General features: G+C 40.3%; 1 protein-coding gene across 1 annotated transcript in view; it reads left to right on the top strand.

Moving 5' to 3' along the window:
* Positions 1 to 906: 906 nt before the first annotated feature.
* EIF3H (eukaryotic translation initiation factor 3 subunit H) overlaps positions 907 to 27,601 on the top strand; it is an 86,550-nt gene continuing 59,855 nt past the window's right edge. Inside the window, exons 1-2 of the mRNA XM_054289308.1 lie at positions 907 to 1,050; positions 19,591 to 19,747. Coding sequence (XP_054145283.1) covers positions 931 to 1,050; positions 19,591 to 19,747 — 277 coding nt within the window. The 5' untranslated portion in view covers positions 907 to 930. The remainder of the gene's footprint in view (positions 1,051 to 19,590; positions 19,748 to 27,601) is intronic.

Below are 27,601 nucleotides of genomic sequence, written 5' to 3'. Positions count from 1 at the left end.
GGTTGTAGCCAGATGGAGGTCCATTGAAACAGGTTGACCCCCATGGCAGGGAGAAATGATGAGGAGGACTCCATCTTATCAGAAGGCTAATTAATTACTTTATTATACTATATTATTCTATATTATATTACACTATATTGCCTTACATCTAAACTGAATCTGCCAAGCACTCCACTCTGCACCTCAGAGGCACAGAATCTTGTGGCTAAACAATCTCCATAGTGCATTCTACTTCGGCTCAACACAGGCATGGCAAATGAGATAAGAATTGTTATGATCATTCTCTGAGGTTCAGAGAATGTGAATCTCAGAAATATTCTTGGGAAGATTGCCTTGCTTTTTTCTGTGAGGAGAAATGTGGCTACAGAGGTTGGCCTCATCTCCCAGGTAAGTAGCGACAGGATGGGTGACAGAAACAGAGGACATGGACTCAAGCTGTACCAGGGGAGCTTTAGGTTAGGCATCAAGGAGAATTCCTTCCCAGCAAGGGCGATTAACCACTGGAATGGGCTGCCCAGGGAGCGGAGTCGGCATCGATGGAGTGTTAAGAGACGCCTGGATGGGCACTCAGTGCCATGGTGTAGGGGACAAGGTGGTGTTTGCTCATAGGATGGACTCGATGATCCTGGCGCTTTTTCCAAGGTAAATGATTCTGTGGAGAGGAAAGCCGGCAGGGCAGGCTGTCTCGGCTGTCGCATGCCGGATGAGCTGGCACAAGGCCCCAGGCCCAGTCTCTGCGGGCACACCCGGGCCGGGCCGGGCCGGGCCGAGCCGAGCCGAGCCGGCAGCCCTGAGCCGGCACCGCCGCCATGCCGGACCCCGCGCTCGCCGCTCCGCGTTCCCGCCCGGGGCCGTTTGGCCGCGCAGCGCCCCGGCCGCGCCGCCGCTTCCGGTGTGGCGCGCTTCCCTTTCCGGCCGTGCGGGGCAGCCATGGCGTCGCGCAAGGAGGGCTCGGGCGCTGCCGGCGGCGGCTTCGGCGCCTCCAAGGGCAAAGGCAAAGCCGCCGCCGCGGGGGACTCGGCCGTTAAGCAAGTGCAGATCGACGGGCTGGTGAGCAGAGGGCCCCGGGCCTCCGCGGGCGGGGGGCGGGCGGGATGGCCGTGTGGAGCCGCCGGCCGGGCCCGTGCGTGGGGCGGTGCCGCGGCGGAGCCTCGTGTCCTGCGGGGAGCGGCGCTTCTCGAGGGACAGGAACGGCTTCCTGCCCCTGCCCGGCTTCTTATTTACCCCTGTCCCGCTTCCCGCCCCTGCCCTCCTTCCCTCCCCTGCCCGGCTTCCCTTCCCTGCCCGGCTTCTTATTTACCCTTGCCCGGCTTCTTACTCCTGCCCGGCTTCCTGCCCCTCCCCGGCTTCTTATTTACCCCTGCTCGGCTTCCTATCCCTGCCCCGCGTCTTATTTATCCCTGCCCGGCGTCTTATTTATCCCTGCCCGGGCTCCCCGTGCTCGTCCCTGGTGTGTCAGCCAAGGCCGGGCCAGCGCAGTGTGATTTGTCTATCATGTCCCATTCCCCCGTTCAGTTTCACCGCCCCTGTGCCCGGAGTTGCTCTTTGCAGCTTTCATAGCTCACACTCGTACCAGATACCCGGAAAATGCCGCAGGTGTAAGAGCTGAGAAGCACGGTGGGTTTTCCCTCACCCTTTGTGCTCTTTCCCTTCTCTGTCAGGGCTGTCAGAACCTCCTGCCTTTGCTTAGTGAGGAATAAATTAAACTGATGGGGTGAAGTGGCTTAGCAGGGAACAGAGCCATCCTAATACAGACAATCTGTGCAGGCCAGAAGTGGAAGAGCATCTGCTAAAGTTGGTTCTTGGCTTTGCTGCTGGTTCTTTTTGTGTTGGTTCGGGCCTTAGAGATTTGGGGATACTGTTAGTGACACAAGGAGAAAAAGTGGCTTCTTAAGGATAGAAACATTGTTTTATTACTTCATCATCTTTTCCAGTGTCAACAGAACACTGTACAGCTGGAGTGTGAAGGGGAGAGTTGGCACCCTGGTTATGAGAAAGAAGATCGTAGTTTTGAGGCAACCTTTGATGCTTGCTTGGCACTTTTAGTGGTAATCCTCTGCTCTTATCCTGGAGATATACAGTGTAGTAAATATTTGGAAGATGAAGAATAATTTATTTGTGTGTAGTAGGTCTTGTGAAGGAGGAAATCTGAATCACATTTTTTCTGCCCTGTTGTGTCCAGCTGTCTGTGTGCCTGTGGCTTTGGTGCATGGAGCGTTTTCAAGGAATGGTGAAAACTGACCAGTTGTGAAATGTTCTAAAAAGGCCAGCAGTGGGTAGCAGGCTGCTCCTGCTGCAGGCTGGTGCCATACACTTTGATAACAACTGATGAATTTCATTTATTTTTCTCCTGGTTGTTCTCTATCAGGCATATAATCTGCTTTGTGAGCTGCTGTTGATTCAGATCAGCTGTGACCTGATGCTGTGCTTCTGACAGTCCAGCAAATGCTTATGATTTTGTTTTGTTTCATGGTTTTTTTTCCCTCTCCTTGTATTTTCTTCTGGTCCAGCACAGTGGTGCCTCTCACATGGAGTCAGTACAGAGGGACGTGATTTACTGAAAACTATGAAAGGTTTCAACTTTCCACCTCCTGCAGGTGTCTCCTAGACAAAGAAAGTGTTCTCAGGACATTGACACTGGTTCATAAACTTCTCTGACATCTGTGATGGAGAGAAATGTTGGCATAAATTGGCATGCAAACAATGTGAATTGTGTTATAAGTCCTTCAGATGTCTTACTGAAATTCTTCTGAGGTGTTCCTGATACCTCACTGGTTTAAATGTCTGCTCTCACAAAGTAAGAGCACTTCCTCCTCAATCTTGGTGATGGCCAGGGTGATTGCACACCAAGAGTTGTGAATTCAGGAGGGCATCAGGGAAGTTGGTGATCTCTTTCTCCTCAGTGGTGTCCCATCTCCTGGCAGTGTCACAATTAACCCTTCAAGTGGGGCTGCTTTGAAAGCAGAGGCATGTTTAGGTGGCTTGCTTTGGAGTCTGCGAGTGCAAAATAGAAGATGCATCAGTAGTCTCTCTATGTGAGAGTGTGAAAGTATGTTTAGAAAGCTTGGTGTTTCAGAGGAATAATAAAGTAAGAAAACCCCAGTATTTGTAATGAAAAGAAGTTCTGAATGCCAGGATGTTACCTTACTATGTAATGGTGCAGCAATGTTTGCTTCTTGGGCCTCTTTTTAAAATCTGGTACAGATAAAGCATTCTGGAGTTAACTTCTTTCTTATTTTAATCTGTTCAACTTCTTAAATAAAGTTAGAATGAAAATGGATTCCAGTGTAGGTGGTGTGGTCTTTCTAAAAAATTAGAAAATGCAGGGTAAAAGATAACCCTCTATAAGCACATTACAAAATGTGCTTTTTCCTTCAGGTGAGATGTAAGAATTCACGTATTTGTTTTTGACCATCCTGACAGAAAGGTCAGATTAAGTGCCACCTATGATATCCTGTTGTCTTTGCTTCCTGTTGTAAAATTTGAATGGATATTCTGTTATGTTTTCTCCAGTCAAGGAGCCCAGAGAGAGCTTTTGTCTGCAGCAGTGCACAGGCCTGGGGAAGAGTGGCTGCTGGAAAGAGCCTGGGGGTGCTGGTTGACAGTGCCCAGGGTGTGCCCAGGTGTCCAGAAGGAGCAGTGGCATCCTGGCCTGGGGCAGGAGCAGGGGAGTGACTGTGCCCTGGACACAGCACTGGTGAGGCTGCACCTCAAACCCCGTGTTCAGTTTTGGGCTCTTTGCTATAAGGAGGTCCTTGAGGGCCTGGAGCATGTCTGGGGAAGGGGCTGGAGCACAGCTCAGGTGAGGAGCCGCTGAGGGAGCTGGGGCTGTTCAGCCTGGAGAAAAGGAGGCTCAGGGGAGTCCTTGTCACTCCCTACAGCTCCCTGAAAGGAGGCTGCAGCCCAGGTGGGGTTGGTCTCTTCTCCAAGGTAACAGTGATAGGACAAGAGGAAATGGGCTCAGGTTGGTACAGGAGAGGTTTAAATTGGATATTAGGAAACATTTCTTTACTGAAAGGGTGGTTAAATATTGTAACAGGAAGCCGAGAATGGTGAAATCACCATTCCTCAAAAGTTCAAAAGTCTTTGAAAATACATGTAGATGTGGCACTTAAATATGTGGTTTCATGGTTGATGATGAGACTTGATGATCTTAAGAGATCTTTTCCTAAACAGTTCTCTGATTCTATAATTATTCCAAGCTGTCAGAAGTAATTATACAGAATTTGCTTACCAGAATTTGCTTACACCTTTTTTTTTTTTTTTTTTTTTTTTTTTGCAAGCGGTGTTGTTGGACTCTGGTTTGTTCTATTCTGGAAATTCTGCAATGAGAACCAAATATTTGGTAATTCAGCTGATAAAATTAATCAGATTTGGTTCACTGATATTATAGTATTTTCCTTCAGTAAGAAATTCCATCTATAAGCTGATGTATTTTAGGACAGAAGAAATAATTATTCCTTTGAATGATTTTTGGGTTAACAGAAAATTCTAGATTTCCATCAAGTCTTGGAGACTTCTCTAAAATGCTTCCCTAGTGAAGCTTCTAACCCTACTACACTGCCTAAAATTGCACCTATGGAGGATTCCTTGGCATATTTATGCATTTCTGATGATTTTAGTAGTGATGTCAGGCAACACAGAAAACTGTGAAGGCAGAAGTGAACTGGTGTGTCATTCAAAGGCATAATAAGATCTGGTAGGGTAAGTAAGTACCATTTTTACATGATGAGCATCAAAGTCTGTGTCATTCAGAAATTGAACTAATATCCAAAACCAGCTACTCCATGTGGTGGATTGTGGATTGTGTCAGACCAATAAAGTGTGGGTGATGGATATATGGAAAATTTCTTCTGGAAAATAGCAGCTGTGGGATGGGAGGTGGGGAGCTCTTAGCAAGGCAGGTGTGCTGCTAGGCCGGATAAGTGTTATTATTAATCACATTTGCCTTCAGAGTAGTTACAAGGGACTGTGTTTTTACTGGGAAGGTGTTTCATTCTCTGCAAAGCTTCTGCATTAGGTTATTCTAGGAAAGAAGGTAAAATTACCTAAATTCATCTAACTAAATTGTTAAGCTCCAAAATTACTTTTTCTTTTTAAATCTTACCCTTGCATTTATTTACACATTCAAAAAATTACACACCCAGAAATGGTTCTGAAGAACAGTTAGCTGACTGAAAAAGGTTTGCTTATGCATGGCTCTTGCAAAGTAATATAACAAGATCCTTAGCTCATGCTAAAGCATTCATATGTGCATTGCTTTTATCATTTCACTAATGGCAATGATGGTTCCTTTTTTACTCAACCACTGCATGTGATTTCTTTTTACACATATGTCCATTGCACACAATGTTTACATATTGTACAAAGTAGCAAAAGTTATGTAGGCTTTTCAAAATGCCTGTAGGTTTCTATTCTTATATCTTCATAACTGCTGATGTGCAAAACCCTCAATACTAATAGCAAATTGCTACTACACCTTAAGATATCTTTGTAAGTTTGTTTGGAGTAAATGCAAACATACATTGGCCAAAACATAAATATGTCAAGGGGATGGTTAGAAGTTGTAGGCCTTGTCTGCCTGTGTGCATCACCATCACCCATGGGGCTATAGTGCCACATTCTCTTGTGTCAGATACGAGTGATTTAATCAAAGATTGTTACTTCAGGCTTCATTACATCATCCCTGATTTGGTGATGCTGTGGTGTGCCTAGTGCTCTGTATTCTTATCTATGGTAAGTATATATAGAGGATTTATTTGCTTATTTACAATAACACAGATAAGAATATATGAGTCTACATGTTCAAAAAACCTCTCAGATAATTTTTGAATTCTTTTTCAGTAGTTGCTCTGTTCATAATTGTGATATTTAGGTGGCTTGTGTGTCACAGACACATTTTATGAAAAATCCTTTCCCTAGAATGTTTTCTTCTGAGAAACTGAGAGGCCTCAGGAGCAAAATGTAACCAATGGTTATCTGCTGCTGTGGAATGCAGCAGGTCCATCTGTGATTGGTGTCATGTGGTTGTTTCTAATTAATGGCCAATCATAGCCCAGCTGGCTTGGACTCTGTCTGAGACACAAGCTTTTGTTATCATTCTTTCTTTTCAATTCTTAGCTAGCCTTCTGATGAAATCCTTTCTTCTATTCTTTTAGTATAGTTTTAGTATAATATGTATCATAAAATAATAAATCAAGCCTTCTGAAACATGGAGTCAGATCCTTGTCTCTTCCCTCATCCCAAGACCCCTGTGAAAACTGTCACACTTGTGCCTTTTTTTTAATTACCATCCATTTTTGCCATAAAGGGGTTGGATACATTGGACTGTATCCTCAGCTGTTTGTAGGGAGGAGCCCTTCAGGATGATATGTTTGACCACAGTAAATGAAATAACGTACCATGATTACTGAAAATCAGTTTCTAAGACTTCTAATGTTTGTGTAAGGACTTTTTAAAATGACAACTTTTGACACTATGGAAAGAAAAGAATCAATTTCCATAGTAAATTTTGTAATTTTGTCGTACTGGTGAAGCCTGTATTGAGCTGGCTGAAATCTCTGACATTTCTTGAGTTGTGACTATTGTGCTTTCCTTAGCATTTCTTGTGTTTCTTTTTTTCCTTCTTTACTCTTTCTGAAGACTTTGCAAGAATGCACAGTGGTGGGTTCTGCCTGCTGTCATTTGTAGTGTTTCTGACATTGCAGAGCTGTAGAGGAGTATTTTAGGATATAACATCCTTCAGGCTGTATTGTATTTTGTGTTTCTTCCAAAGGAGTTAAAATGGAATTTTAATTTGAAGTTTAATCTTGTTGACTTTTCCTTGACCTGTTTCCCTGAAGAGTTAGATGACATTGTGCTGGCTCTGAGAGTTGGTGTGTGGATTGAATACTGGCTTGATGTATTCATGGATACCTTGAACCATGGAGAAGACAGAAGAGCTTTGTTTTATATTCTATTAATCTTCATGTATTAACAATGAGTTGCATGAATCTAACCCAGAAGGGAACTTCTGACATATAATCTGTGCTTAAATTCAGAAGAGAAAGCATTAATATGTGCTGGTAAGTTAAAAGGGCAAGAGCCTCCTTGGAATATAACAATTTTCAGGCTTAGTGAAATTTCTTGAACTGCAGTGGGTAAAGTACCCATATCATGATGTTCTGAGAATGCAGATTTCAGTGTTTTGTCAGTGGATAGGAGGGGATATGTGCTAGCAGAGCACAAACTTTAAATGATTTGTAAGAGTGCAGTGGTGCACTCAGCATCTCCTAAGTGTCATGGTAAGTGTACCCTGGTGAGGCATTTGGAACTGCAACATCTGGTATCGCTTCATGCCATCAAACTTGTGTGCTGACAACAGGAGTTACTCTGAATGTGGAGGTGCCTTAAATGTGTTCAGCAGTGTTATACTTCAAGACTTCAAGGGGAAAATCTTAGTTCAAAACAGGCCTTTTGCTGCATGCAGGGAGGAGTAATGTGTTGCCCTCTACACTGCTGTCACTAGCAGTTCAAATTCTTTTGGCCCTCTTATGTGCCTGTCAAACTGGTCTCTGGCGTGGTAATCGTGAATTCATAGCTCCTGTGAAAACAGGACATCGTGCTCTTGTGGTTCCTGTTTGTTTGTGTTGATACTGAGGACAAGAGTATTTCCACCAGATAGCTTTCAAATAAATTCCTACCTTTTAGTGATTAAAATGTTCCATCTAAAATGCAGCAGGTAATAATCATGAGCTTTTGTGCTGACTGGTGTTAGCTTTGACTCTCTGTGTTGGGAGGTGACGAGTGATGGTTTTGTTGCTGAGTGCAATCAGTGCATTATGTCTGCTGGCACACTGAACATTGTTAAATGTTCTCCTTTGGTTTTCAGTTTATTGTAAAAACATCTGAGCTTTGCAGCTGACATTCAGTGTGGTGTGGGTGAGAGAAGTGTACACAGAACTGCAGGCCCCAGGGAGAGACCCAGCAGGTACAGATACTGAGAGGCCCTTGGTGCTGTGTATGAAATGAGCACCTCCCAGACCCTATTCAGTCTCTGGACTTTTTCTTCCACCTTTTAAATAAATCTTACAGACTGTATGAAAGGCCTTGTAGGAAGAGGAGCAAACTTTTTTTGGTCCCCTAATCTTTGAAAAAGGATGGTATATCTTCAACTTATTGTTGCTATAGTATTTTATCATTAATCTTTCTTTGCCAGAGATAGTTTTTTTATATGGTTCCTTTTGGATGTTGTTTTTCCATATTTACACTCAAAGCTCAAAATACCTCCTCAGTGATTGTATAGTTTTGAGCATACTTTTCTTTCATATTATTTTTAAACTTCCAGCAGCATTAAGATTGCAGAGATGTGATACTGACTTTACCAACAGTGTATAACAGTTTAATTACATTACCACATAACAAAATCATACCAGCTTAATGGAAAGTAAATTAATTGTTAATGTACCAAATGGAAAAATTTTAGGCTCATATAATAAATATTCTTGTTAGTATTTTGTATGATTATTCAATAATCCAAAACAAAGGCAGTAGAGCTTAACTTTGATAATGTCTTTTTTAATGTGCATACACAAAGTTACTTCAGCATAAGTGTGGGAATATTTTTGAATGACTTGTGTATGGATATTTATTTCAGATAAGCATTCTATTAATTTATTTTGGCTTTATCAAATTTTAAAGTTAATAGACAGGCTTATTTACTCACTGGAGTTTGATGATGTGCCTGAATTTTGCTTTGTGCATGCAATAACAGGCTAATTCTCTTTTGTAAATATTTGGGTTTTTTTCTGGACAGAGAGTGTGTGGATGTTGTTTTGAGCATGTAAGTCTTGTTGGTCTTTGCCTTTGTTCTGCTCACATGTTGTATCCTGCTTTGCAGTGTGTTTGCTGCACATCCTTCCTGTTCCTTGGAGCCCATATCTGGGCAAGAAGCAGTGTTCATACCCCTTCCTGTTTAGCAAGTTCTTTGATGTTTAGGAACATGGAGGTGTAAATCACTTATTATTTGGGGGTTTTTTGTGCATACCTGAGGGCAGTATGGAGTCTGACAAAATGCTTCTTCAATCTAGGGCTGAGTTTTGAGCACTTGGGTCTTGGGATTTTTTACTATTACGTTATTAGCAATGCAAAGAAAATTAGCTATTTTAAAGCTTTTTCAACTTTAGATGAGATATAGGATATTTACTGCAGCTGTCATCACTCCTTGGAAGCAATTTGAAAGCCATACTGCCTTCTCCATTGGCACTCTCAGTGATAAAATGTAGAATGGTTGTTTTTAATCTCTTTGTCACAGTAGCTGTTATTAGAAATGGAACTCTGCTGGAAGTGATTTTCATGTGGCAGTGTTCAGATGATGACACAAAGGCAAATCTCTGTTCGAAAGATGGGAAAGCTGAAGCAATAACGGACGTTCATGGTTTGGGCCTTTTTTTTTTCCCCTCAATTTTATACTTTTAAGTCAGTAGGAAAACTGAGACTTCATGCAGGCTTGGTTCTCTGGATTGCACTAGCTGTTACTAGGAGGATCTGTCTCTGTTGCAGCCCCTTAGCACATAACCAGGCGTTTGCCAGAAAGGCTGAGTGTTTCAATGTGGAAAAAATCATTGTGCAAAAAGTTATAAATTATTAAAATGATATGGAAGTCATTCCAGTAGGGATTTTACTGGTTACTTGGAAGCATCTGTTGAATGCATATGGAAGTCATGCTTTAAAGACACACCCTTAAGTAGCATATTCCAGTTTTGTTGTGCAGGGTATGTTTTTTGGAAAAGATCAGTAGTCTCAGATGAACTCCCACTCCCTCATCCCCATCTAGGTCTGCCTTTGCTGATTTTTGAAGGTCAAATAGATAAGAGTAACTGTCTTGCAGTTTTTCTTCAACTTCAAAATGGTAGCAGTGTGGCACAATCTGATTAAAGAATAGGCTGTTAAATAAAATTGCTACCGCTGCTTTTGGCTGTCATCTTTAAATCTTTTTGTAGGAAGCTGCTAGAAGTTGATGCTGAAGAAAACCTTGTACTTGCAATACACTCCTTGTGCACCATGAATGTGAACACTGATATTCACTAACACACAGAACATTTTATCGACTGTGTGCTGAAGGATAAATGCAAAGTTCTGGTGTTTCGAGCAGAAAATGTTGAAACTGTGCCTGTCTACACCACTTGTATATAATTTCCATATGTTGTGCTCTGAAGGAGTATATTCCTTAGCTTTCATTCTTGAAATGATGGCTAGATATTGAATTCAGTAAGAATAATAAATATGAATTGTATTGGCAATTTGCAAAAACTGCCTGAACTACTGAATGTTTTCAAAAATGTTTTGTTCGGTGAGATTTGGGAAACAGAAGAAATAATATACTAAGTAGTCCTGGGGAAATGCTCCATCCCTCTTGCAACCAGCAGAATTTTGGATGCTAATCTCATCCCATCCCTACCTCTGCCTCCTGTCAGTGTGCTGGCAATGTCTAATGCCCTGCCCTTGCACCAGGAGGTCCTGGGGCTGTCCTATGGAAGGGTTTCTATAAGGAAGTGATTCTGCAGTGCCCGTGGCCGTGATGGTTTCCATGGGAATGTGCATGAGCCCATGTGCTGTGAAATGTGTTATGAAACGTTGTGTTGCAGAGAACTGTGTCTTACCAGCATGTGAGCACAGCAATGGCTGTGCACATGTAATTCTGCATTTTTAGTTACATTGAGGCAATATTAAAGTGTGCTAATGGCTTGTGATTAACCCTGGAGATGGTTGTTAGCCTGAGCTACTGTAAAACTCAAATGTAGTGGGACAAAAATGAAGAAGAGATTGGTCTATTTGGTAACACACACCTTGATTAACATTCAGTATTTTTCTGTTTTAATAACCTTTGCTTTTCTCCACATTTAATTAGTTTTTCTTTTGATGTGCTGCAGTTTGTGTTTAACTGCTTCCTTTTGCAAGAACAAGCAGCTCACTTGGACATGAGTAAATAAATGACTTAAACAGATATTTCATGGTACCTACAAGACATTAGCTGATGAATGTAAATTCCTGGCAGAGTCAAGGAAAACCACAGCCTATGAAAACCCAACACGCCTCTAGCCAAAACCCAGTAATCTTCCCTTCTGATGTTGAACTTGTGCAGAAACAGGCTTGGTGTCTGTACTACTTCAGTTCTTCAGTCTGAACTCCACCTACCTGTGGAGTCTTGTCTCAGTTTGTCTATTCCATTTTATATTTTAGATATTAACCAGTTTTAGTTCTAGGTACTGAGAAATGTTTCATGTTCTGTGTCTGGTTTTACATGAAATCAGTAATTTTTGTAATTTGAAGTAGATTATGATTTTTTAAAAAATCTTTATGACTTTGCAAGTGTCCCAGTAATAGAATGAGGGAGCAGCCAAGCTGTGTTTGCAGCAGCTCAGCTTGCTTCCAGTGAGTGAACAGCCTGTGTGTCAATCACTTGGCAGTGCCTGTGGGATCTGGGCTTGCACTGTGGGAACAGCCACCCTGACTGGAAGTGGGGTGCTGTTGGCAGGGGCAGCCAGGCTGTGTCCCTGTAGGGAGGCCCCCTTCTTGTTAGAATGGTTTTCCCTCCTGCTATTAGGGAAATTCTAGAGCTCTCGAGTCACAGCAGTTTGGAAGTAATTCTTCTTAAAAAGAGGAATAAAGCAACTGAAAGAGCAGGTGCTTTACAAGTGTTTTCTGTGGGATATTTCGGTGGTGGTTGAAGCTTTGCTTGCAGTTTGTGTTGAGCATGCTGCTGAGCTACACATAATCTATGCAAGAGTGTTCAGAAAGTGAAAAATAAACAGAATGTCTATTTTTTCTAGACTAAGCTTCAGGATAAGCAAGGTACAGCTTTTTCAACCACGCTCCAAACAGTGCACATAAGCAGTTAATGTTCAGGAAGAATGACAAAATGCCTTTTGGCCAGTCACTGACTAAAAATTGTGCTTTGAGTCAGCCACTTACTGAAATGAAGTGACAAGGGATGTTATATCTGGTTTATTGCTGTATGTGGATATTATCACCTTCTTTGTCCTGTTGGAAAGAAACCCTAACCAAATGCTGAAGGAAAGTGAGATGGTTATAAGCAAGAGGTAGTCTGGAAAACCATCTAGGTTCCTGTCATTACAGGGGGAAATGGTTCCTAAACCAAGCAGAAGTGACAGAAAAGACTTGTTGCATCAATAATCTGTTATGATTTGGGTAGTTTTCTTTAGCCTCATGTAGATATTGTGGAGCAGAAAGGTTACTGATATTCCCTCTTGCAGTTAAATCATTTGAAGTCTTGAGGTTTACAAACTAAGCAAGTGTTATGGTACTAACTGATGTCATAAGACACCCAGGGACCAAAAAGCTTTGGATGCTTCTCATGTGCTTCCTAATACTCAAAAAAATTAATATAGTACAGAAGCATGTAGTATCATCCCCCCATATTCAAGGTGGACAATTTTCTGTTCAATTTAACCTGGGTTTCCAGAATGGTTTGGTGCTGAGCACCTACATGAGACAAAGTTGACAGACTCCTATAATTTATAATTTCAGTGTAAAAAATATATGTAGCATTCTCTGCTTGAGGCCCACGTGAGATCAGTGCACGTTGTTCATTGCTGGTGAATTTAGGCTCAGCTGCAAGAAACCTCTGCTCGTGTCAAAAGGATATTTTGCTGTTTGCACCCAATTGAGATGGTATGAAATTGCATGCATCATTCTGTTATGCTCCTATGTAATTATTGTTTTTAAGCCCCAAATTTTTGTCAAGTTCAGAATAAAGATTTTAACATCTGATGTTGAATTAGGTGTTGAGTGACATAAAATGTAAGCTTACTATTCCAAGAACTGTATTTACAAAGACTTCATAAATGTTGCTGTTTTGACTCTAGCAAGTCAAGATAAAGGTAAATTATTGTGGGGCGTTTGAGGTCTTCTGTCCAAAGGATGACTGCTACACTTGCTAGATAGAACAGTGAGGGCTAAGGCTTGTTGTTTCTGAAGTTGCTGTTCAGAACTATATTCTTCTGAAGTTACCTTGCTTTTAAGTCTACTCAGTCTTGGCCTTAGGTTTTTCAACAGAATGTTTAGATTAAGTAGCTTTTGATTACTTCTCAGGGAATAAAATTTTTTTTTTGGCCACCAAACATAGTTAGAACTGAAGATATCTGCCAAAATAATTACTTTAAGACGTTGAAGGTCTCAATAGAAAATTATTTTTAAATTTTTTTCTTTTACTTCTTCTGAGATAACATTGGTCTAAGAGTTTTAAGAACTTTAGAATAAAAGTTAAGTATGAAGAAGAAAAGAAAAAATGTCTAGACATCCATCATGTCAGGAATGGTCAAAAATGCAGTCCTGTTCAATAAGAGAATCTAGAAAAAATCAAAGATCTCTGCAAATAAGCTGGAATATGCATTTAAGTGAATTCAGTGTTTATCAGTCAAAATTGTCATATTTATTGAGATCAGTATAACATGCAAAGTTCAATTTCACCTCTAATCTTTAGTTTCATACAATGGGTTGGGTTGGAAGGGACCTTAAGAATCATCTAGTTCCAGCCCCCCTGTCATGGGCAGGGAAACCTCTCACAGGACCAGGTTGCTCAGAGTTCCATCCAACCTGGCCTTGAACACCTTCAGGGATGGGGCATCCACAGCTTCTCTGGGCAACCTGTGCCAGTGCCTCACCATCCTCACAGTTAAGCATTTTTTTCTAATATCTGGTCTAGAACCACTCTCTTTAAGTTTGAAGCCAATCCCCCTTGTCGTGTCACAACATGCTCTTGTAAATCCTCTCCACTGTCCTTGTAGGCTCCCTGCAGGGGCTGGAAGGCCACAGTCAGGTCAACCCGAGGCCTTTTTTTTCCAGGCTGAACAAGCCCAAATCTCTCAGCTTTTCCTCACAGGAGAGGTATTCCATCCCTCTGGTCAGCCTGGTGGCCTTCCTCTGGATTCACTCCAACAGGTCCATGGCCTTCCTGCACTGGGGATCCAGAGCTGGACACAGCACTGCAGGTGGGATCTCATGAGACTGGAGCAGAAGGGACAGAGTCACCTGCTCGACCTGCTGCCCCCTCTGCCTTGCATGCAGCCAGGACCTGTTCGGCTTTGTGGCCTGGGGGTGCCCAGTGCCAGCTGATGTCCAGCCTCACATCCAGCAGTGCCCCAAGTCCTGCTGGCCAGGGCTGCTCTCCGTGCATCCATCCCCCAGCCTGTGCTCTGAGCCAGGTGCAGCACCCTGCCCTTGCTCTTACAAAATCTGATGCAGTTCCTGTGGCCTACTTCTTGAGCTTGTCCAGGTCCCTCTGGATGGCATTCTGTCCCTCAGGACTGTCAGCCAGTCAGCTCAGCTTGGTGTTGGGCTCATGCCATGACTTTATGTGGTGGCAAGTCTTGTGCCATGAAGATTTATATCCAACAGCTCTGAGACCAGGGTATCAACCTGTTGATTCTGTACTTACTTCTGACATGTTATCTGTCATAGTGCTTTCTAGAACCCATTTCTGTGCACTGCACTGATTAAGGTGGAATTTTCAATGTGTGTCTGTAAACATCTGTCTCCTTAATCATCTGGAAGAGTGTGTCATGTGTATCAGACATATGTTCTCTTAATGTTAATCGTTGCAGTAATATCTTTAATTTACTTCAGAGTTCCTTTTCTCCTGGCAGGAAAGTTGAGAGTTTCTGTTATTGTCTTATCAAATGGTGCTGGAGCCAGGAGACAAATCAGCTCAAGGCAAGTTTTTTTGGTCAGCTTCCAGAACTTGTCTTTTGTAACTGTAGGATAAGCACTTATCTGTAGTGTGTAAAAACCTCATCTGGAGCTATTAAAATGTTAACATTCCTCATGTTTCATGATATCTAGGTTTTTTTTGTATTTTTTTTTCCAAGTCTTTGTTTAAAAACAAAGCCATTCCATGCTTACTTGGATATTTCAGAACTGTTTAATTAAATTTCATTTTTGCATAGCTAATTGGTTGTTTCAGCACACCACCAGCTGTAGATTTTTGGTGTAGGGATACCTGGAGAAGGAGACATGGCCACTAAATTAGAGTAAAATGTGGTATGTCTTCATGTGGATATTAATTGCTAAACAATTCAACTCTTTATTCAGAGGTAAACGCCATACATATACACACCATATATGCCATACATATACACACCATTTATGTGTATCAAGATGTTGATTCCAGGCTGCTCTGAGGTTAACACGATTGTCTGAGTCATTGTTAGTAATGACTAACACTGTGATCTGTCCATTTACAAAGCTGTGTTATCAGTTCTCTCTTGAATCTGGGTTATGCTAGGAGTTTAAGTAAAATGGCTCATGCTGAAACACATATATAAAAGTTCATGGTTTGAGTTTTAAGGGTTTGTGTGGAGAAGGCACATGTGTGGTATGGATGCATTCAAAGTGTGTCACACATGATCGGGAGTCACAGCTTTGGAGACCCTTTTGCCAGGCTGACTGTGGGTCACAGGGTTGTGGTGTTAAGCACTGAGAGCAGTGAGCCAGTCAGTGCTGACACCGGCTACATCACCCAGAGTTATTTAGACTCCCTCCCCATCCTCTTCCCCAGATGCTGGCAATTGATGCCAGTGGTTGTGACCACAAAGCTTTCTTGGGTGGCAAAAAATGTTAAGCATTTAAAAAGATACAAATACTTAATTTAAGACTGTAGATCAGTGTGCTGTATCATGTATTCGCTGGGCTAACAGAAGCTCTCTCTTGTTCGATTTCACATGTGCAAGGCATGGCACAAGTACTGCAGTCTGGTTTCAGTGTGGTGACATTCAGCTCTCTGGAACACTGCTGTAAATGAATCCTCAGTGCTTTGATTTGCTGTTGTTTCTCTTTAGATAAATGCAGAAATGTGCATCTTGGTATATTCATGTCCCTACAGTGGGATCTTCAAAGAATTTTCCCGCAAAGGCTCATGATACTTCAGCTGTGGGTTCCTGTTACATGTATTTCTGTAGTGAAGTACAAACTTTTGAAATTAGCAACTATGATGTTAGGATGTAGCCCAACTTAAAATTTGGCAGTATGCAGTTAAAATATGTATCTTTGATGTTCTTAATAGTTACCGAATGGTTTTTACATTTTTTTTTAAATTTTTTTTTTAGTTTAACTTTATTCTTAATGTTTGAACAGCACTTTGAAGATTTGGAAATTAGAAGCACTGCAGAATTGCAAAGTTGTTTTTTTTTTTTTTTAAATTGAGGATTAATGGTCATTAAAATCTGGTAAGTGGCTACTCCAAGTGATTAAATTACTTTGGTGTTTTGAACACTGAATGTACAAGGCTGGGGAACTCTTTGAGTTTTATTTAGGAATTACTTGTATGTTCTTTTCTAAAGAGTCATTATGTACTTGAATATTTCTTACATGCTGATTTACTAAATCGTGCTGCATATGATTATTGACTTGTGTTCAGGGTATTAGAGTTTAGAAATCTGAGGGCTCTTTTGTTATTTGATACATTTTCTCCCTAAAAACATAACCTTTCCTGGCTGGCCAGCTGCATTACTTTAGTAACAGCAGCAGTTGAAACGGTTTGGTTTGGATAATGTTAATTTTGTGTAGCTATGGCATAGCAGTGAAGGGTCTATGGGTATTTAAAACAATTTATAGCTTGTACAAAGGAGCAATATCTCCTATTAGGGGAATAATTGGATGGGAATTATAAATGGTGTTAGGAAGGTGAATCAGCATTGACTGAAAGATGCTTATACTGGTGTTCATTTAGATGTCTTTGGGATTTTTTTAAGTGTTATTTGGAAAAAACTGATACTTTTCAATGTGCTGCATTGCTTGCATTATTTATTTTAACACTTACTACATTTATTTTCAGACCAGTATAACTGCTCTGATTCTGTTCACATGCTTCACAAACATAACATATTTTTCTTTTAGGAAATGTCTAGATACAAGTTAGTGCTCATTTTTCTTGAGTATATGTGGTTTATTCAGTATGAAGTATTGAAATGTTATGGCATTGGTGTTTGCATAGTGGTCAGCTGTTCCTGCTGTATCTAGACTAGCAAACAAATGGAAATTACATTTTTAGTGTTGTAGCTGATGTTATTACTAGAGAAGTAGCTCTGCTTTACACCTGCAGATCTGTTTTTGGTACTGAAATACAAGTTTCAGAGCACATTTCCTGCTTGGTCATATGGTAGTGTTTTGGTGGCAGGTTTTTCAATCTGAGCTGAAGAGTCTGCTGTACAAAAGACTGGTGTCTTAAGTGCTGAATAAAACTGTCCAGAACAAAGAACAAAATGAAAACAAAAATCCTGTGTCATTGGATGCATCTTTTTATAAGTGATTTCGGTAGCTAATGTATTTTCCAGTGCAGTCATAAACACAAACTTCTGCGGTGTCCTAGTGGCTGTGAAATTTGGAGTATTGAGTTCATGAACTTCTCTGCTCCCTTTTTTAGACTCTATTGGAAAATGAGGTTGCAGGTAGGCTTAAATCCCTGGGGTCTGTGTCTCCCAGGCTGGAGATTGAAAAGTGCAGGCTTTTCATTGTGTATTGGGGTATTTGGTTAACATTTAAGAGCTTTGAACTCCTAGTTTTCTTCCTCTGAAAAATCACTGATACTCTGTGACAGCCCATGCTTGTTTCATTTGTGACTGCTTTCTGTAAGCAATTATCATCAGAAACGCTGCAGCAAATTGGCATTGTGTCACAAATGCTCCTGGAATGAAGTCAAGCAGGCAAATAATACATTAACAGGGACACTCAGTGTGCATTGAGAACTCAAGAGAAAACGAGAAAAATACTGGAAAAGGTGAAGTTTGCAAGACTGTAAAGATGCTGAGAGTAGTTGTAGACAACTGAGTGCCCTCTGTGCTGTGTTCTGGCAGGGTAGTTAGGGATGCCATGGCTGTGGAAAACAGGGCTTGTGGCAAATGTATGATAAACCTTAGCTTTACACTAAATGCAGGCTGAATGTTATTTATGTGCTGACTCATATATTCATCTGCTGTGCCCAGGTGATCTCAAACTGGTGGTTGGTGTATTGTTTCCATCACTGTTAAATACTGCTTCACTGCCCACTGATCCTAATTTCCTTGCTGTTTTCCCATGAAATAACATGTATATAACCAAAGTATCTCTTTGTGTCTCTGCTCTGTAGACCTGTTTTAGCAAATTGAATAAAAAGGTGTGGCTGCAGAGGATTTGAGTGACAGATGTGAATGAGGATTGGAGTGAAATGTTATCTATGATTGAGAAGCTTCAATGCAAGTATATCTAGATTAAAGAGGAAGCACAAATGAGTGATACTGTAAATAAACAAGGAGTCAGTGGGTGTTGGTCCAGTTTGATACTGAAATCCAACTTAGTTGGAAATGGATATTTCTTTTCAGTTTTACCCTCTCTGCCCTGCCTCCAAGTATGAAGCTCATTTTCCCATTTTAGCCCAAGAAGGCAGTGTATTTGCAAATATCTTCTACTCTCCTTTTTCTTTCATTTAATCTGTATAATGGTACTTCAGTACATTAATGGTGTTTTACAAAGAGTGACATCTGCTAATCAACAAAGGGGAAAGCTAGGGACAAATATATGTTCCTGATGTGTAAGTATGAGCTTAACTTCCTTCCCCCCCCCTCCCCTGCAGAATGTTCTCTAAAAGCCAGTGCTTGTACAAAGCCTGTTCTAAGGGCAGTTGAGCTGAAATCTACTAAACAAGTTTGTTTGCCAGCAGATGTTAAAGTAGTATTGCTTTAATGAAAACAACAATCATCAGACATTTTCTGTTGGATTTTGAATGGATGGATTAGGGTTTAGTAGAATAAACCTCTCTTACACTGGAGAAAGCATAAGTTCTTTCAAGTCAAGGTTTGTGGTTAGTGTCTTACCTTATTGTAGTTCTTGTCAAGTATAAAATGTTATTCAAGTATGAAGTGTTGCTAGCAAATGACTATTTTTGAGTGGTTTTGTTCATACTGTTCCAATTTACAGTATAATCTCATGAGAATTATTCATTGTAGAGTTCAGATTTAAGGAAGGAAGTGGAAATTATGTTGTTAAAAATATTATGAGTAATTTGTGCATATTTTTTTTCTTTTATCATTGATTTTCCTTAAATACCCTATGACATGCCATTCACATTATATAACTTGAACTATCATCTGAAGTAAAACTTCAGTGAGATGTACTTTAAAAGATTAATGCAATTGAAATTTGATGGAATCTGCATCTTTTAAAAAATTCCTATCAGTTTCTGCATAGTTTTTTAAGATGTTTTGTTAGTTCTTTGTGCCCTCTTTCCTTCAAGAGGGGGCTTATTGGACCTGCAAGATACTGTTAAAAGCTCACAGTTAAAGCAACAAGCCAAAGTAAAAAGGATCAATATTTCATTTTAGAATGGTGTTTCAAAAAATTGATTTAGAACTGCATTTTGATGGTTTATTTAATGGTCTTGTTTTTTCCCTGTAATATTAGGATGGCTGTCTGTTCCTCGGCCTGTATTAAAATTGCTGGTGCTTAAGCTCACTTGGCTTGCAGCTCTAAACCATGCAACAAATTTAAAATTCCAGATACATAGGTTTGAGGACAAAACCAATGCATTGCATATTATGATTTTATCATTTTGTGTTCTAGGTTGTGTTGAAGATCATTAAACATTACCAAGAAGAAGGACAGGGGAATGAAGTGGTTCAAGGCGTGCTGCTGGGTCTTGTGGTGGATGACAGACTGGAAATCACAAATTGCTTCCCTTTCCCTCAACATACAGAGGATGATGCAGACTTTGATGAAGGTAATAGTTAAAGTTTTGTAAAACTTAGACTAAAAAGAAGATGTCTGTGGGCTGTAAAGGCCTTTTTTCCTTCACAGTGAGCAGAACCTTGTATGTACTCAGATTTTTTACTCTGGGTTGAAGTGTCAATGTTTAATTGGAGTGCTGTCCTGAAAATCCAACTTAAATCTTTTCTGTATAAGGGAAGTTATAGGGGATGAATACTGTATGATATGGACATTTATTTTAGGATGAGACTCCACAGAGGAAGTTACATTAGTTTCCTGTCTGTAATTCATAATCACTTTGAAGCTTTTTATGGAAATGGCTGTGTGTACGTGTGTGCACACATACACATCTGGATGTAGCTTGGCACATAGATTGCCTCTCTGTGGATTTAATTGTATGCATTAAGTACTCATTGGAAATCTGGAGAGCAGAGCTTTGTGAGTTTTGAGAGGCTGTGGCTAACTTGAAGTCTGGATGATCATTTTGCTAAGTGAGCTAGAATGTAGTATGGGTGGTTTCTGTCTGTCTCAGTGGTTTTTGCTGGTCCTAGTGATGTTTTGTTAGTGACACTGTAAGTTAATGTGATTGGCTTGGCACAGAATGACATCAAATTTATAAAGCCAACTTAAAAGGCTTACAGTTCTAATATTGATATCATAAGTATGCATGTGTGTATTTAAGGATGCTATTAGAAAAACTTTATTAGGGCATAAAGAGTCAGTTTAACTTCAAGAGTAACTAAAGAGGCAATATAGTCAAAGTAGTTGCAGTTGCTTCTGTTTTGATAACCCCGTTTGAACAAGATCACTTAATCTGTATGTATAAACTGCTTTTTCTTGCTTACAATGAAATTAGGTATTATTAAATTAATATTTTATCTTAAAAGAATCTTGGGCTCTGCTTTTATAGCAGAGATAATTTTAAGAAGTCTTTGCAGCTTGGTAAGGTTTCGTCACTGTTAATTGTCTTCTTGTGGGATTATACCGTTAGGTCAAAGAAAATAAGAGTGCAAAAACAAAAAGGAATCTTAATTGTCCTACAATAACGTGGTGCTTGAGTCAGAACTATATTTTACTAAAGCCTAAGAAATATTTTAGCTCCTTCTAGGCTCCTTCTCTTCTGGAGCTCTTCAAAGGATTGAAGTAATCAAAATTCTTAATTGGACCCCATGCTTCATTTTTTTTCTGTAGAAAATGGCTGAATTATTTCCATGTAGCTGATAGGAGAGCAAGTATTGAAAGGGATTTCTCAGTGTCAGAGATGGATTCAGCTCACTGTAGGATGGCTCCCATGCTGAGCTGTAAGCCTGTGATCTGGTATGCAGGGTTCAACTCTTTGTGTTCGAGAGAAACTTCCTTCCAGGGAAGTGATTTTGGTGCAAGTCTTTCCTTTTTTAGCAAGTAGGCAATAATCCTGACATTGAGTAAGGTCCAAAGGCAAAGCTTCCCTCACCTGGACCCCCTTAGCTCTTCAGCTCTCTGTTCCCATGCTGTGGCACAGAAAGCAGAGCAAGCTCTGGCCAGAGAGGGAAGTGAGCCTGTGGCAGTGAGGCTGGTGCTGCCTCTGGCAGTGTGGGGAAGCTGCAGCCAGGTCAGGGAGCTTGCCTGTGCTCAACCCTGAGCTAATTCAGGAGAATTTCCTATGGGTTTCCATCTTCCCTTGCCTGTACTACATGTAACACAGGGATGTTGCCTCTGTATTCTTCTCAGTGAAATGCAGTTAAATAGACTGAACCACTTAGAAAATGCCAAGTGCTCGTGTTCAGTCTGCATTCCCTTTACTAGGGGCCTGTTGGGATCTTTAACCTATGTAGTAGAGCCTAGAGAAGATGAAAACTTAAACAAAATGGCTGTTGGGGTTGCTTGCTTGAGCCTTTGGTATCTTTTTAGGCTCCTCAGAGTTGTCTTCTGTCTTGCCAATGTGAAAAACAATAATGTTTTATAAATGCCCCCTGTTTGTTTTTCCTGGACCTGTGTTTCCCTATGTAAGCGTCCTGCCAGATTTTCAAAAGATTCTTTTTCTTCTAGATGCAGATAATTGAAGTAGAGAAATCTCTTGTTATGTGCCAGAATATTAAAATGGAGGATGCTAAAAGCTAAAAACCAAAGAAAACAAGGCACCTCCTTCCTCCTACAACTTGTGTGTTACTTCAGTACCCTACCTGGCTTTACATATTTGCACAAATTCAGGCCCACAGATATGGGGGGAAAATACAAAGGCCTTGGCACTTCGGTGCCGCTGTCACACAGAATAATACTTAACATTATGCTCTTTTGTCAGGATGATGTTGCATCATCTGCTGCCTTAGTGTAGGCCTTAGTGGTCTCGAGGTGACTGTTGTTAAGAGAATTTGAGCTTTTGTACGGGAGGGTGATATTTGAGCAAATAAACTGTTGGGTAATTGGCAAGACACATTCACGTAAATGTTTTCCTCTTTTAAGCTGTGCAAACCTAATACAAAACACATTTTTGAGGGTGCTAAGAAAATATCCTTAAATTGAACTTGAAATAGGTATGCATGACATTAAAGAATCAGTTTGATAAAGATGTATTTAAACTTGCTTACAGCAACCATTTCTTAAGATATGCTTAGTTATGCTTTTGTTATGGTGCCATTTTGTCTCTTGCTTCTAATGCTTGAGATAATATCAAATTTTGACTATTTGCTGTTACAGAATTACTTCAAAAATTAATTTAAAAAAAACATATCTGAACTTGTTATTTTACTGCAAGAACATTTTTTAATGCAATTCGAATTGGACCATTTCTGAAACTACAGAAAACAGAGTGGTTTTTTCAGGTAATTCTTATTTCAAATGTGGGCAGACTGTCCACCATGTATGAATCTGCAGGTGTTTTTCATCATAGAAAGTTTCTCCTGAAGTGTTGTCTTCCTATGATTCTTTTTACAGAGTGCAATTTTTTTGGTAAGATTTCCTGTCAGGGAAGTCTTAAACACTTAGGCTGGCCTGCTGCAGCATGAGATTTTTAGTGGGGGTGAGAGGGTTCAACCCAGCTCTCTGTTAGAAATCTGTAGGTGAAGTTTGGTTGATGATGTGTGAGCTAATAGAAGAAAATTGCAGAATTGTTGTTGAGTCTTCAGCAAAAGATGCTTCAATGTGAATGTTCAGTATTTCAGGGCTGCACTTTGGGCTTTTGGTTAGGCATTTACTTTTCACATAATTTTGTTTCCTTTTTGCTGGTGGACTTAAATCCTCATAGGCATTGGCTTTATTTTTCAAAGCACTGATCTTAAATTTCATAAAGATGCTTTCAGCGATTTACATGTACAACCCCTATTCCTGTTCCCCCTGTCTCCCCTTCCCCACATCCTCCACCCCACAGATTGAACTCTTGTTTAGGGAAAATCAGATTTCTGCTGTAAGGGTTTTTGGCTTAGGTACTTCTGTGAAAAGTTGTAGTATTCCAGCTTGTCTTACTGAGGGTAATTTTCTGAGAAGTGCTTTCACTTTAGGGAACTTCCAAGCCTTTGTCTGAGCATAGTTTTGCTGTCTTTCAGTTAAGGTTCAGTAAAAAGCTTATTTTCTCTATGTTCTTCCTGATAAATAAATGTACTTTTCATGTCTATATATTTCTAAGCAACATGTTAAGTTCAGTCCTTTGCACTTTATTGTCTTCGTCTTCAGTCCTTTTCACTGAGTAGCTTTTCTCACAATTCAAAGGAAATTTATATTCCCTTCTTGGAAATACAGCTGTTAAAAATGAAACATAGCTCTTGTCATTCATTATAGATGTTGTGAGACATTATTTTGAAACAGATTTATTTGAGTCTGATGTATTTGAGTAACTTAGTTACTAAAGCAAAGATGATAAACCAGGTCCTGTGGTAAATTCGCCAATCGGAACTTTGAGACAGTTCTATAATTATATATCAAAATAAGTTCTATATGGTTGTAACCTTTTGTTCTTCTATTAGATTCCCTCTGAAATGCTCCAGAAGGAAAGCTGATGCCTTCTCCCCCTATCCCCCAACATTATTTTTACTTTGTTACTTAGGAGGATTAATTTCTATTTTCAGGTTAGAATTAGCTAGATGATTAAATATTCAATTTCCTGTGGTTTTCTGTGTTTTAGGTTGTATTTAGTTGTGTAATCATTCAGTAACAACTAGAAATAACATAATATGACATTTCCACAAACCCACCATTTTGTTAGCCTCAAATGAGTGCAGTTTCATGTGCACAAAGTTGTCATAGCTCATAAATAGTGCTTATTCAGGGTTGTTATTCAGGGTTTTACTTGGCCAGGGGCAGCAGCAGTTTGAACTGCTGAGCCTCACCTGCAGTGCTGCCTGTTCACTCACCTGTGATGTGTGGTCCTTGCAGAAGCAGAGGGCTTCAGGTAGAATCACAGGATCATCAAGGTTGGAAGAAAATGAGAAGATTATCAAGTCCAACTATTGCCAGTACTATCACTGTAACCCCTGAACCACATCACCCAGGACCAGATCCAGATACCCTTTAAATTCTTCAGGGCTGGTGAATCTGCCACCTCCCTGGGCAACTTATTCCAATGCCTGACTACCCCAACACTGGAAAAAGAAATTCCATCTGCATCTTCCCTGTCTCAGTTTAAGGCCATTTCCTCTGGTCCCCACTGCAGGCACAGCAGAATAGACTGGCCTCCACCTCATGACACCCTCCTTTCAGATGGCTGTAGAGAGAAATGAGGTCCCTCCTGAGTCTCCTCTACTCAAGACTGAGCGGACGCAGCTCCATCAGCTGTTCCCTTAAGACATGTTTTCTAGACCTCTCATAAGCCTTGTTGCAGTAGGGTCCAAATGGACTCTGTGAGGGTTGATTTCTTTTGTTAGTATTGCTGTAGTAGTCCTGGTGTCATTAAATCACTGCCCTCCCAGCAGTGTTGGTTCATCTGCTTTCTGTAAAGGCTTCTGTCCAGGTTAGATTTAGTCAGTTTTTCTTGTTTTATTCTCATTTTAAATCAAAGGTTTTATCATTGTATTTATCATCTTGTGTTTCTCTTGTATTGGGTGACAGACCTTGAACATGCAGTGACTGTAACTATGTTCTGAATAGGCAGATACAATTTTAGCTGGTTTTTTTCTTCTTTTTTTTTTTGTTTGTATAGATTTATTCTCTTTAGATATAACAGTTGTAGCTCATGTCTTTTGTTGTTTGCTGTAAGAAAATTGAATGCTTATGAAATGAAGAAATCAGGTTACATGATATTTGAATTTTATTTCACTAAGGGCAGGAACAGATAACACAAAAGCTCCCTAATCACAGCCTTGGTTCTGGTTCCATTTGTAGTCATTTATGTAAATTCCTCATCTGTGTTTTTTGTAAGGCCTGTTGTAATTTAGGAAGAAAGCCATACTGTGTAAATGTTGACTTTTCAATTACTGAGTGCTGGTGAATGCCTGTCAGGTTTGTCCATGCATTTATGAAGTTACACTTCGTTCTCTATGTAAAAAAGGATATAGAATTTTATGCTTGTTTGTTTGTTTTTATTTCTTTCTTTATCATTTGGGTATAATGAATATGTGAAATAGTCCATAGGCTCAATAAGGTTTAATTTATATAAGGAATTTAGATGATTATGACAAAGGGTGGATGGTCAGTTGTTAAGCATTCAAAATAATGTCACCTGATCTTTGATTTTTTTTTTTATGGTTTGCCAGAACTGATACTGCAATATAATGATGGACAAAAACTTTATTGATTATGTGCTTGTCATCCTATAAGATGTATCACATCTACAAGGTTTTTTAATAAAACTTCTAATCACACCTGAATTATTTTGTACTTTATCTGTCCCTAGTGCAATCCCTTGATTTGTTTCCTGCAAGGAAGCTAATACTGACATGTTTTGTGTAATTGTGATGGTTCAGTGGAGTAGCAGGCATGCAGCCTGTTAAATGTTTTGCCTAAGTTTTCATACTGTGCACACTTACCTGTAACGACTGGAGGTTTTTGTTTTCAATAAGTAAGAAAGGAGAAATCCCACTAAAAGGCTGCTTTGCCGGCCGGGGACTGTAGTGTGCTTGTCTCTATCAGAGGCGGCAGCGAATGGCACAGGATGCTTTTGTACCACGAGTGCTAAGAAACAGCGCATTTACTGCTCGTGCCCGAGGCGAGTCAATTGTCCGGGTGTGCCCGCCATGGCCCCTCGTGTATCCCCCACCGATGGCCGCGTGTCCCCCGCCCGTGTCCGTGTGTCCCCCGCCCGTGTCCGTGTGTCCCGCCCGTGTCCGTGTGTCCCCCGTGGCCGGGAGCCGCCGGCAGAGGGCGCCCGTGGCCAGCGCTCGGCCCGGCCCTCCCGGCCGGCTGTCCCGGGGCGTGCGGCAGCGCGGGGCGCGCGGTGCCTTCTCTGACACGGGACATGTAATCTTCTGCACAAACGAACACAGAAAATTTGTTAGAAGTGCATTGACTATCCTAACTCAGTGTTTGCGTGGTTCTTAAATAAGCCTAAATGTGCTGTGTGCTCTAAGGCTCAGTGTAGAAGGGAGAATTAGACGCAGACTTCCGTGTGTGTATCCTAAAAGCAGGACGGAGCTCGCTTCTTCTGCGGGTTTGCTTCTTTGCTTCCCAATTCTACCACGCTAACTAAGAGAGAGGAGGCAGCAATTGTGATGGAACTCAATGGTATATCTAAAGGGATTTACACTACTGGACTGTGCAGACATAAAAATTGCACATCACCTATTCCTCTACTGACAGTATTGCTCAAACTGCCTGAAATGCTTTGTTTACTGCATTTTTGGATTTTCACATTGATTTTTACTGTAGGGGCAATACTTTAAAGTGGTAGGTTAATCCTTTTGTTCAACATCTAATTTTATATCAAAAAAGAGAAATTATTTTGCTCTTTAAAGTACTGTGCATATTACAGTTTTATTTAAATCAGTTTCCATTGAAATTTTGCTGCAGAATAAGTTAGTGTAATTTGATTTAAAACGCAAAATGTTCTACTAGCTCTTAGTTTTTTTTTTTTTTTAAGAGAACATATTTAATGGCATTTTTCCTTGAGCAATTTTAAACAGAAAAACCTAGTCTAAAGTCTGTTGTAGGTTGCTTGATTTTTTTTCTCCGTAATTTGCAATTGCAGGGATATTATTATCATACTTAATAAACTCCCATACTGTACTTTACTTAAAATTGTATTTAAGAATATTCACTTAGCCTGAAAATGAAGTTAGAAAAGCGTCTGTTTTAACAGATAGGTAGTTAGATGTATATAACTGATTTTTAGCAGCATTAAAATGAGCTGGGAGATTGTATCCAACTCAGCTATTGAAACATTTCGTTATATGGAAGATTTCATCTTGAAGCCAGGAGTTTTTACTTTATAGCTTGTGTTCTATCTTAGCTGTATTCTTTATTTATAATCATGATATACAATAATTTAGTTTGTTATATGGATATTTAATATAATCTTGTAAGACTTGCAGAAACTCATTAATTTTTATATGGTCAGCAATATGAAAGCCCAGTTTCTTTTACCTTCAGTTTTGATAAAATATTACAAATGAGATATCCTGAATTTAATTTTTTTGGTGCTAATATAATCAGCTCAGCATTGACCGAAGACATAAAAGAGCACAGAAGTAGATAACCAATTAAATAATGAAAGTGCATGTGTGTGTATGTATGTATATACACCACACTTAGTATCTGCTTGTGTCTACCTCTGTGTTTGGAGGAACTAAAGCTTCATCCAGAAGGAAGCCCAGTGTTGTGAGGACAACATTGTCAGTTCTGCTAAAAACGTTCAGCTTCTTCATCCTTGATGATTATTCCTTGGTCTTGGACAATGTGGTACAGGAGTGGCTGTTTCAGTAGGACTGCCTGGATCTCACTCTCTGTAAGGGAGCAATTATTT

Source organism: Melozone crissalis, unplaced genomic scaffold (genome assembly GCF_028551555.1).
Source record: "Melozone crissalis strain CALT ecotype California unplaced genomic scaffold, PUWL_Pcris_2 ptg000002l_1, whole genome shotgun sequence".
Taxonomy (NCBI): domain Eukaryota; kingdom Metazoa; phylum Chordata; class Aves; order Passeriformes; family Passerellidae; genus Melozone; species Melozone crissalis.
Note: the sequence above shows the minus strand (reverse complement) of the source record. Positions and strands in the feature narration are given on the sequence as shown.